General features: G+C 48.7%; 1 protein-coding gene across 1 annotated transcript; it reads left to right on the forward strand.

Moving 5' to 3' along the window:
- Positions 1-2585: 2585 nt before the first annotated feature.
- PGLS (6-phosphogluconolactonase) lies at positions 2586-12106 on the forward strand (the record flags this gene model as incomplete). Its single annotated transcript, NM_001245418.1, is given in 9 exon segments — positions 2586-2898; positions 4166-4273; positions 6747-6848; positions 7624-7764; positions 10342-10609; positions 10642-10805; positions 10980-11054; positions 11169-11219; positions 11998-12106. Coding segments are annotated over 5 exon segments (768 nt in total). The 5' UTR covers positions 2586-2628.
- Positions 12107-12633: the final 527 nt, after the last annotated feature.

The raw sequence follows: 12633 nt of genomic DNA on the forward strand, positions 1-12633 counted from the left end.
AAAAGGTGTGGGAATGGCGGGGGTTATAGTGGGAAAAGGGGTGGGAATAGAGGGGTTTATAGCGGGGGAAAAGGGTGGGGATAGCGGGGATTATAGTGGGGATTATAGCGGGGAAAAGGGTGGGAATAGTGGGGTTTATAGCAGGGAAAAGGGGTGGGAATACCGGGGGAAAGGGTGGGAATAGCGGGGAGAAAAGAGGTGGGAATAGCGGGGGTTATAGGGGGGAAAAAGGGGTGGGAATAGGGGGAATTATAGTGGGGAAAAAAGAGGGGGAAAGGGTGGGGATTGTAGCGGGGTAAAGGGTGGGGATGGGGTGGGGATGGTGGGGGTTATAGCGGGGAAAAAAGAGGGGGAAAGGTGGGGGATGTAGTGGGGAGAAGGGTGGGGATGGTGGGGGGAAAAGGTGCGGGAATAGCGGGGGTTATAGTGCGGATAGTGGGGAAAAAGGGGTGGGAATATTGGGAATTATAGCGGGGATTATAGCGGGGAAAAGGGGTGGGAATGGTGGGGGTTATAGGGGGGAAAAAGGGGTGGGAATAGGGGGAATTATAGCGGGGATTATATCAGGAAAAAAGGGTGGGAATACCGGGGTTTATAGTGGGGAAAAGGGGTGAGAATAGCGGGGATTATAGCGGGGAAAAATCGGGAATTATAGAGGGGATAACGGGAATTATAGTGGGGATAAATCGGGAATTATAGCGGGGATAATGGGGAAAAAGGGGGTGGAAAAAGCGGGAATTATAGCGGGGAAAAAACCGGAATTATAGCGGGGAAAAAGCGAGAATTATAGAGGGAATAATGGGCAAAAAGGGGGTGGGAATAGCGGGAATTATAGCGAGAATAATGGGAATTATAGAGGGGATAAATCGGGAATTATAGCGGGGAAAACAGGGAATTATAGAGGGGAAAAAGCGGGAATTTTAGAGGGAATAGCGGGAATTATAGAGAGGAAAAAGCGGGAATTATAGCGGGGAAAACAAGGAATTATAGAGGGGAAAAGCGGGAATTATAGAGGGGAAAAAGCGGGAATTATAGAGGGGGAAAAGCGGGAATTATAGAGGTGATAACGGGAGAAAAGGGGTGGGAATAGCGGGAATTATAGCGGGAATAATGGAATAATGGGAATAAAAATGATAGGAAAAAATATGGGGTTATCCCTAAAAAATGGGGTTTATCCCTAAAACAAAGGGGATTTATCCCTAAAAAATGGGGATTTATCCCTAAAAATGGGGTTTTTATCCTTAAAAAATTGGGGGTTTATCCCTAAAAAAAGAAGGGCTGCGGTGGAGGAAAAAGGATGAGGAAAAATGGGAATTTTATCCCTAAAAATCGCGGGATAAAAGGGGCCGGAGCGGCCCCGCCGAGCGAGGCGGATTTGGAGCAGCGGATTCATTAAGGGATTAATTAAGGCGTTAATTAACGGCGGGAGAGGGGGAGGGGCGGGAGCTGCTGGGGGAGGGGGTTTTATAAAAAAAAATTTGGATTTATTCCCAAAAAATTTGGATTTGTGCTCAAAAATTGGGATTTAATCCTAAAAAATTGGGTTTGTGCTCAAAAATGGGCATTTAATTCCAAAAAATTGGGTTTGTCCCAAAAAATTGGGATTTAATTAAAAAAATGAGGGTTTGTGCTCAAATATTGGGATTTAATCCCAAAAATTGGGGTTTATATGAAAAAATTGGGATTTAATCCCAAAAAATGTTGGTTTGTGCTCAAAAATTGGGATTTAATCCTAAAAGTGGGGGTTTATACCAAAAATTGGGATTTAATCCTAAAAAATGGGGGTTTATACCAAAAATTGGGATGAAGACACCAAAAAAATGGGATGGAAACCCCAAAAATGGGATGAAAACCCCAAAAAATGGGATGGAAACCCCAAAAATGGGATGGAAATCCCCAAAAATGGGACGGAAACCCCAAAAAAAGAATAAAAAAAGGGCGGAGCCCCCCCGGGGTCGCCTCCGGTCACGGATTTGGGATTTTTTGGGATTTGGGATTATTTGGGATTTTTTGGGATTTGGGGAAATCGGATGAACGGGACGGGGGGGGAGGGGCGGAGGGGTGGGGGAGGGTTGCTTAGCAACGTGACGCGCTCGACTCACTTCCGGTAATAACCCCATGGTTGCTTAGCAACGTGACGCTCTCCGAATCACTTCCGGTAGGAAAAAAAACCTTCACGGTTGCCTAGCAACGAGACGCGCTCGATTCAACTTCCGGTAAAAAAGCCATGGTTGCTTAGTAACGTGACGCTCTCTGATTAACTTCCGGTAGAAAAACAAAACAAAACAAAACAAAACAAAACAAAACAAAATACAAAACCAAAAACAAACAAAACAAACCAAAAAATTACCACCCACGGTTGCTTAGCAACGAGACGCGCTCGACTCAACTTCCGGTTAAAAAAAGGTTGCTTAGCAACGTGACGCTCTCTGACTCACTTCCGGTAATAATCCCACGGTTGCTTAGCGACGCGACTCATCTGACTCAACTTCCGGTAAGAACCTCACTGTTGCTTAGCAACGTAACGCGCTCTGATTTAGCTTCCGGTAAAACCCCGCGGTTGCTTAGCAACGCAATGCACCGCTGACGTCACTTCCCCCTTCTCCTTCCCCCTCCGCCGCCGCCATCATGGCGGCCGTGTCGGTGTTCCCGTCCCCGGCCGAGCTCGGCGCGGCCCTGGCGCGCTCGGTGGCGGAGGCGGCGGCCGAGGCGGTGGCGAGCGGCGGCCGCTTCACGCTGGGGCTGTCCGGGGGCTCGCTGGTGGCGCTGCTGGCGCGGGAGCTGCCGGCGGCGCTGCGGGCGGCCCCGGGCGCGGAGCCCTCCCGGTGGCTGCTGGCGTTCTGCGACGAGCGCCTGGTGCCGCCCGAGCACCCCGACAGCACCGGCGGCGCCTACCGGGTGAGGGGCGGGGTTTACCGGGTGAGGGGCGGGGTTTACCGGGTGAGGGGCGGGGTTTACCGGGTGAGCGGGGCGGGGTTTACCGGGGAGGGGGCGGGGTTTACCGGGTGAGGGGCGGGGTTTATCGGGTGAGGGGGCGGGGCCTACCGGGGAGCGGGGCGGGGTTTACCGGGGAGGGGGCGGGGTTTACCGGGGAGGGGGCGGGGTTTACCGGGTGGGCGGGGCGAGGCGGGCGCGGCTCCTCCCAGTTTGGCCCAGTTCCCTCCCAGTTAGGCCCAGTTCCCTCCCAGTCCATCCCAGTCCCTCCCAGTTCCCCCCAGTCCCTCCCAGTTCCTCCCAGTTTGGCACAGTTCCCTCCCAGTTCCCTCCCAGTTCCCTCCCAGTTCCCTCCCAGTTCCCCCCAGTTTCCTCCCAGTCCCTCCCAGTCCCTCCCAGTATGGCCCAGTCCCTCCCAGTTCCCCCCAGTTCCCCCCAGTCTGTCCCAGTTCCTCCCAGTTCCCCCCAGTATGGCCCAGCCCCTCCCAGTCTGTCCCAGTGCTCCCAGTATGACCAGTTAACCCTTCCCAGTCCGTCCCAGTGCTCCCAGTATGACCATTTAACCCTTCCCAGTCCGTCCCAGTGCTCCCAGTATGACCAGTTACCCCTCCCAGTGCTCCCAGTATGACCAGTTCCCCCTCCCAGTCCGTCCCAGTGCTCCCAGTATGACCAGTTACCAGCTCCCAGTCCATCCCAGTGCTCCCAGTATGACCAGTTCCCCCCTCCCAGTCCGTCCCAGTGCTCCCAGTATGACCAGTTCCCCCTCCCAGTGCTCCCAGTATGACCAGTTCCCCCTCCCAGTGCTCCCAGTATGACCAGTTCCCCCTCCCAGTGCTCCCAGTATGACCAGTTCCCCCTCCCAGTGCTCCCAGTATGACCAGTTACCCCTCCCAGTCCATTCCCAGTGCTCCCAGTATGACCAGTTCCCCCTCCCAGTGCTCCCAGTATGACTCTGTGTCCATTCCCAGTGCTCCCAGTATGACCAGTTCCCCCTCCCAGTGCTCCCAGTATGACCAGTTAACCCCTCCCAGTGCTCCCAGTATGACCAGTTCCCCCTCCCAGTGCTCCCAGTATGACCAGTTAACCCCTCCCAGTGCTCCCAGTATGACCAGTTCCCCCTCCCAGTCCATTCCCAGTGCTCCCAGTATGACCAGTTCCCCCTCCCAGTGCTCCCAGTATGACCAGTTCCCCCTCCCAGTCCATCCCAGTATGACCAGTTAACCCTTCCCAGTCCCAGCTGCTGTCCCAGCTGCCCCGCCCCTCCCCCCACGTGCTCTGGGTCACCCCCGGACTGGGCCCCGAGGAGACGGCGCGGGACTACGAGGGACAGCTGAGAACGGTACTGGTTTGTACTGGTTTGTACTGGTTTGTACTGGGAATGGGACTATGAGGGACAGCTGAGAATGGTACTGGTTTGTACTGGTTTGTACTGGTTTGTACTGGTTTGTACTGGTTTGTACTGGTTTGTACTGGTTTGTACTGGGAGGGACTGGGAGGGACTGGGAGGGACAGCTGAGAATGGTACTGGTTTGTACTGGTTTATACTGGGAGGGACAGCTGAGAATGGTACTGGTTTGTACTGGTTTATACTGGGAGGGACTGGGAGGGACAGCTGAGAATGGTACTGGTTTGTACTGGTTTGTACTGGTTTGTACTGGTTTGTACTGGTTTATACTGGTTTGTACTGGTTTGTACTGGGAGGGACTACGAGGGACAGCTGAGAATGGTACTGGTTTGTACTGGTTTATACTGGTTTATACTGGTTTGTACTGGGAGGGACTATGAGGGACAGCTGAGAATGGTACTGGTTTGTACTGGTTTGTACTGGTTTGTACTGGTTTGTACTGGTTTGTACTGGTTTGTACTGGGAGGGACTATGAGGGACAGCTGAGAATGGTACTGGTTTGTACTGGTTTGGACTGGGAGGGACTGGTTTGTACTGGGAGGGACAGCTGAGACGGGTACTGGTTTGTACTGGTTTATACTGGTTTGTACCGGTTTATACTGGGAGGGACTATGAGGGACAGCTGAGAATGGTACTGGTTTGTACTGGTTTGTACTGGGAGGGACTGGTTTGTACTGGTTTATACTGGTTTGTACTGGGAGGGACTGGGAGGGACTGGGAATGGACTGGGAGCACTGGGAATGGGACTGGTTTGTACTGGTTTGTACTGGTTTGTACTGGGAATGGGACTATGAGGGACAGCTGAGACGGGTACTGGTTTGTACTGGTTTATACTGGGAGGGACTATGAGGGACAGCTGAGAATGGTACTGGTTTGTACTGGTTTGTACTGGTTTGTACTGGGAATGGGACTACGAGGGACAGCTGAGAATGGTACTGGTTTGTACTGGTTTGTACTGGTTTGTACTGGGAGGGACTATGAGGGACAGCTGAGAATGGTACTGGTTTGTACTGGTTTGTACTGGGAGGGACTATGAGGGACAGCTGAGACGGGTACTGGTTTGTACTGGTTTATACTGGGAGGGACTGGGAGGGACTGGGAGGGACAGCTGAGACTGGTACTGGTTTGTACTGGGAGGGACTGGGAGGGGACTGGGAGGGACTGGGAGCACTGGGAATGGCACTGGGAGCACTGGGAATGGCACTGGGAGCACTGGGAGGGAACTGGGAGGGACTGGGAGGGAACTGGTTTATACTGGGAGGGAACTGGTTTATACTGGGATGGAACTGGTTTATACTGGGAGGGAACTGGAATGGACTGGGAGGGACTGGGAGGGACTGGGATGGACTGGGATGGGACTGGGAATGGGATTGGGGGAACTGGGAATGGGACTGGGAGCACTGGGAGGGACTGGGGGGGACTGGGAGGGAACTGGTTTATACTGGGAGGGAACTGGTTTATACTGGGATGGAACTGGTTTATACTGGGATGGAACTGGGAGGGAACTGGGAGGGAACTGGGAGGGAACTGGTTTATACTGGGAGGGAACTGGTTTATACTGGGAGCACTGGGAGGGTTCAAAGGCATTGGGGGAACGGGGATCAGTCAATGGCTGAACCGGTTCAGACTGGTCCAAACTGGTCTGGACTGGTCCATAGTGATCAGTATTGATCAGTATTGATCCAAACTGGTCCAAACTGGTCCATAGTGATCAGTATCGATCCATACTGGTCCATAGCAATCAGTATTGATCAGTACTGATCCAAACTGGTCTGTACTGGTCCATAGCGATCAGTATTGATCCGTACTGGTCCATAGCAATCAGTATTGATCCAAACTGGTCCATAGTGATCAGTATTGATCCAAACTGGTCTGTACTGGTCCATAGTGATCAGTATTGATCAGTATTGATCCAAACTGGTCCGTACTGGTCCATAGCGATCAGTATCGATCCGAACTGGTCCGAACTGGTCCACAGTGATCAGTATTGATCCGAACTGGTCTGTACTGGTCCATAGTGATCAGTATTGATCAGTATTGATCCGAACTGGTCCGAACTGGTCCATGGTGATCAGTATTGATCCAAACTGGTCCAAACTGGTCCAAACTGGACAATGGTGATCAGTATTGATCCAAACTGGTCTGTACTGGTCCACAGCGATCAGTATTGATCCGAACTGGTCCAAACTGGTCCATAGCGATCAGTATTGATCTGAACTGGTCCGAACTGGTTCATAGCGATCAGTATTGATCCATACTGGTCCATAGTGATCAGTATTGATCTGAACTGGTCCATAGCGATCAGTATTGATCCAAACTGGTCCGTACTGGTCCATAGTGATCAGTATTGATCAGTATCGATCCGAACTGGTCTGTACTGGTCCTTACTGGTCCGTACTGGTGCCAGGCGTTCCCGGGCGAGGCCACGCCCCGCTTTGACCTGCTGCTGCTGGGGGTGGGGCCGGACGGCCACACCTGTTCCCTGTTCCCGGGCCACGCCCTGCTCCAGGTACCTCCGGAATTCGGGAATTTCGGGAATTTGGGAATTCTCACCATTGGGGGAATGTCCCCGTTGTTTTCCCCGCTTTTCTCCTGGTTTTTCCCTTATTTTTCCCATTTTCCCATTATTTTCCCATTTCTTTCTTCATTTTTCCTATTAATTTCCCCACTTTCCCATTATTTTCCCATTGTTTTCTTCATTTTCCCATTATTTTCCAAATTTTTTCATTATTTTCCTCATTTTCCCCATTATTTTCCCCATTTTCCCAATTATTTTCCCATTATTTTCCAGATTTTTCCTATTAATTTCCCCATTTTTCTTATTATTTTCCCACTATTTTCCTAATTTTTTCCTATTATTTGCCCATTATTTTCCTCATTTTTTCCCATTATTTTCCCATTATTTTCTTCATTTTCCCTTTATTTTCCCCATTATTTTCCCCAATTTTTGTTCTATTTTTCCCTTTATTTTCCCCATTATTTCCCCCAATTTTTGTTCTATTTTTCCCTTTATTTTCCCCATTATTTCCCCCAATTTTTGTTCTATTTTCCCCATTATTTTTCCGATTTTTTCCCCATTTATTTTTTCCCTTTCCCCCCCCTTTTTCCCCCATTATTTCCCTGGGATCTTTCCCAATTTCCCATCATATTCCCCTGAATTTTCCCATTATTTTCCCATTTTTTGTTCTATTTTCCCCATTTTTTTCCCCATTTTTCCCGTTATTTTCCCCCGTGATTTCCCCCTGGATTTTTCCCGATTTCCCGGTTTTTTGCCCCATTTCCAGGAGCAGAATTCCCTGATTTCCTTCCTGGAGGACTCTCCCAAGCCGCCTCCCCAGCGGGTGACGATGACGCTGCCGCTGCTCAACGCGGCCAAGGCCCTGCTGGTGGTGGCCACCGGCGCCTCCAAGGCCCCCATGATCAAGGTTTGGGGCAAAATCCCCAATTTTTGGTTAAATCCCAAATTTTTGGGCTTAAATCCCGAATTTTTGGGGTTAAATTCTGGGATTTTTGGGGTTCGATCCCAGTTCTCAACTAGGCCCGGGCCCTGCTCGTGGTGGCCACCGGCGCCTCCAAGGCCCCTGTGATCAAGGTTTGGGGCAAAATTCCCAATTTTTGGTTAAATCCCGAATTTTTGGGCTTAAATCCTGTTTTTTTGGGGGTTAAATCCCGTTTTTGGGGGGTTAATTCCCATTTCTCAACTAGGCCCAGGCCCTGCTGGTGGTGGCCACCGGCGCCTCCAAGGCCCCTGTGATCAAGGTTTGGGGCAAAATCCCCAGTTTTTGGTTAAATCCCAAATTTTTAGGCTTAAATCCTATTTTTTTGGGGGTTAAATCCCGTTTTTGGGGTGTTAATTCCCATTTCTCAACTAGGCCCAGGCCCTGCTGGTGGTGGCCACCGGCGCCTCCAAGGCCCCTGTGATCAAGGTTTGGGGCAAAATTCCCAATTTTTGGTTAAATCCCAAATTTTTGGGCTTAAATCCTGTTTTTTTTGGGGGTTAAATCCCGTTTTTGGGGGGTTAATTCCCATTTCTCAACTAGGCCCAGGCCCTGCTGGTGGTGGCCACCGGCGCCTCCAAGGCCCCTGTGATCAAGGTTTGGGGCAAAATCCCCAATTTTTGGTTAAATCCCAAATTTTTGGGCTTAAATCCTGTTTTTTTGGGGTTAAATCCCATTTTTTGGGGGGTTAATTCCCAGATTTTTGGGGTTCATTCCCATTTCTCAACTAGGCCCAGGCCCTGCTGGTGGTGGCCACCGGCGCCTCCAAGGCCCCCGTGATCAAGGTTTGGGGCAAAATTCCCAATTTTTGGTTAAATCCCAAATTTTTTGGCTTAAATCCCAAATTTTTGGGGTTAAATTCTGGGATTTTTGGGGTTCAATCCCATTTCTCAACTAGGCCCGGGCCCTGCTCGTGGTGGCCAGTGGCGCCTCCAAGGCCCCTGTGATCAAGGTTTGGGGCAAAATTCCCAATTTTCAGTTAAATTCTGAATTTTTGGGGTTAAATCCTCAATTTTTGGGCTTAAATCCTGTTTTTTTTGCAGTTAAATCCCCTTTTTTGGGGGGTTAATTCCCAGATTTTTGGGTTTCATTCCCAGTTCTCAACTAGGCCCAGGCCCTGCTGGTGGTGGCCACCGGCGCCTCCAAGGCCCCTGTGATCAAGGTTTGGGGCAAAATTCCCAATTTTTGGTTAAATCCCAAATTTTTGGGCTTAAATCCTGTTTTTTTGGGGGTTAAATCCCGTTTTTGGGGTGTTAATTCCCATTTCTCAACTAGGCCCGGGCCCTGCTCGTGGTGGCCACCGGTGCCTCCAAGGCCCCTGTGATCAAGGTTTGGGGCAAAATTCCCAATTTTTGGTTAAATCCCAAATTTTTGGGTTTAAATCCTGTTTTTTTGGGGGCTAAATCCTGAATTTTTGGGGTTAAATGCCGAAATTTTGGGGTTAAATGCTGGGATTTTGGGTTTCATTCCCATTTCTCAACTAGGCCCAGGCCCTGCTGGTGGTGGCCACCGGCGCCTCCAAGGCCCCTGTGATCAAGGTTTGGGGCAAAATTCCCAATTTTTGGTTAAATATGGGATTTTTGGGGTTAATTCCCAGATTTTTTGGGGTTAAGTCCTGAATTATTGGGGTTAAGTGCTGAATTTTTGGGGTTAAATTCTGGGATTTTGGGGTTCAATCCCATTTCTCAACTAGGCCCAGGCCCTGCTGGTGGTGGCCACCAGCGCCTCCAAGGCCCCCGTGATCAAGGTTTGGGGCAAAATTCCCAATTTTTGGTTAAATCTCGAATTTTGTGGTTAATTCCCAGATTTTTTGGGGTTAAATCCTGTTTTTTTGGGGGTTAAATCCCGTTTTTGGGGGGTTAATTCCCAGATTTTTGGGGTTCAATCCCATTTCTCAACTAGGCCGAGGCCCTGCTGGTGGTGGCCACCGGCGCCTCCAAGGCCCCCGTGCTCAAGGTTTGGGGCAAAATTCCCAATTTTTGGTTAAATCCCAAATTTTTGGGTTTCATTTTGGGATTTTGGGGCTAAACTCCCTGTTTTTGGGGCTAAACTCCTCATTTTTGGGGCTAAACTCCCCATTTTTGGGCCTAAACTCCCCGTTTTTGGGGCTAAACTCCCCAGTTTTGGGGCTAAACTCCCAATTTTTGGGGCTAAACTCCCCATTTTTGGGGTTCTCTCCAGGATTTTGGGGTTCACTCTGGGATGTTTGGGTTAAACTCCCCTTTTTTGGGTTAAACTCTCCATTTTTGGGGCTAAACTCGCCATTTTTGGGGTTCTCTCTGGGATTTTGGGGTTCATTCTGGAATGTTTGGGTTAAACTCTCCATTTTTGGGGCTAAACTCTCCATTTTTGGGGCTAAACTCCCCATTTTTGGGGCTAAACTCCCCATTTTTGGGGCTCTCTCTGGGTTTTTGGGGCTAATCTCTCCATTTTTGGGGCTAAACTCCCCGTTTTTGGGGTCCTCTCCAGGATTTTGGGGTTCACTCGGATTTCCTCTCTCCCCAGCGCATTTTGGAGCCGCCGGAGGAGCAGCGGGAGGAGTCGGAGTCGCTCCCGGCCGCTCGACTCCGGCCGCGCTCGGGGCGGCTCCGGTGGCTCCTGGACCAGGAGGCGGCCAAGGAACTGCGGATCCCCCTGGAAAAATGTCCCTAAAAATGGGAAATTCCGTGGGAAAATGGGAACATCGCCTGGAAATGGGGGAATTCTGCGGAAAAATGTCTTTAAAATGGAGGAATTCCATGGAAAAATGGCACTAAAATGGAGAAATTCCATGGTAAAATGGCACTAAAATGGAGAAATTCCATGGAAAAATGTCCATGAAATTAAGGAAAATCCATGGAAAAAATGTCTTTGAAATGGAGAAATTCCATGGAAAAATGTCCCTAAAATGGAGAAATTCCATCAAAAAATATTGTTGAAATTGAGAAATTCCATGGAAAAATGTCCTTAAATTGGGAAGTTCCATGGAAAATTGTCCTTGAAATGAAGAAATTTCATCAAAAAATGTCCCTAAAAATGGGAAATTCCGTGAGAAAATGGGAAAATCGCCTGGAAATGGGGGAATTCTGTGGAAAAATGGGAAAAATGTCCTTAAAAATGAGAAATTCAATGGAAAAATGGCCTGGAAATTGAGAAATTAATGGAAAATGTCCTTGAAATGGAGAAATTCCAGGAAAAATGGGAAAAATGTCCTTGAAATGGTGAAAATCCATGGAAAAATGAGAATAATACCTTTAAAATGGAGAAGTTCCATGGAAAAAAATTGGGAAAATGTATTTAAAGTGGTAAAATTCCATGGGAAAATGTCCTTAAAATGGAGAAATTAATGGAAAATGTCCTTGAAATGGAAAAATTCTATGGAAAAATGTCCTTAAAATGGAGAAATTAAGGGAAAATGTCCTTGAAATTGAGGAATTCTGGGGAAAAATAAGAAAAATGTCCTTAAAATAGAGAAATTCCAGGAAAAATGTCCCTGAAATTGAGAAATTCCAGGAAAAAATGAGGAACATTCCAGGGAAAATTGACAGAGAAATGGAGAATTTTCCATGGAAAAATATTAAAAATTCCAATGGGAATTTTGGACCTTTATTTTATTGGATTTTTTTGGAATTTTTTGACTTTTTAAAAATTATTTTTTGGTTCTTTTTTTTTTTGGGATTTTAGCTGGATTTTTTTGGGATCTGGGGCTGCTTTGGCTGAGCTGGAAATCGTCAGGAAATCCTGGAAATTCTGGGGAAAAAGGGAAAAAAAATCACAAAAAATCCCAAAATTCTGGAATTGGGGTCTGGGAATCCCAGTGGGAACTGGGAGAGGAAAAATGAGCCCAAAAAATCAGATTTTTGGTGTTTTGGGGGTTTTTATTTTGATTTTTTGGGGAATAAAAGGAGCTTTGGATGAGGTGGAATTGGGGTGAGAATTCCTTGGATTTGGGGGATGGAACTGGGATGGACTGGGAGGGGTAAAAAGGAATAAAAATGGGCTGAAAAAAGCAAATTTTGGGTCTGTTTGGCAGCAGAAATGGGAAAATTTTGGGGTTTTGTCCATGGAAAAATTGGGAATTTGGACTGGGATGAACTGGGATCAACTGGGAGTGACTGGGGAGGGATAAAAATGGGCTGAGAAAAGCAAATTTTGGGTCTGTTTGGGAGCGGGAATGGGAAAATTTTGGGGTTTTATCGATGGAAAAATTGGGAATTCGAACTGGGATAAACTGGGATGAACTGGGATAAACTGGGAGGGATAAAAACGAATAAAAATGGGCTGAAAAAAAGCAAATTTTGGGTCTGTTTGGGACCAGAAATGGGGAAATTTTTGGGTTTTGTCCATGGAAAATCGGGAATTTGGACTGGGATGAACTGGGAGGAACTGGGAGGGACTGGGAGGGTAAAAATGGGCTGAAAAAGGCAAATTTTGGGTCAATTTGGGACCAGAAATGGGAAAATTTTGGGGTTTTGTCCATGGAAAAATTGGGAATTTGGACTGGGATCAACTGTGATGAACTGGGAGGGACTGGGAGGGACTGGGAGGGTAAAAATGGGCAGAAAAAAGCAAATTTTGGGTCTATTTGGCATCAGGAACGGGAAAATAAAAATCTCCTTTTTTATTACAACGGGGTGGGCGTGGCTTCACCACCACCTCCATATATGGCAACAATGGGCGTGGCCCGCCGCAAGGCTCAGCCAATCACCGAGCGGCTGGGCGTTTCCCGCCACGCACAACTCGGCCAATCACCGCGCCTGGGCGTTTCCCGCCACGCAGAACTCGTCCAATCACCGCGCGCGTGGGCGTGGCCTGCGT

Source organism: Taeniopygia guttata, chromosome 30, assembly GCF_048771995.1.
Source record: "Taeniopygia guttata chromosome 30, bTaeGut7.mat, whole genome shotgun sequence".
NCBI classification, from domain to species: domain Eukaryota; kingdom Metazoa; phylum Chordata; class Aves; order Passeriformes; family Estrildidae; genus Taeniopygia; species Taeniopygia guttata.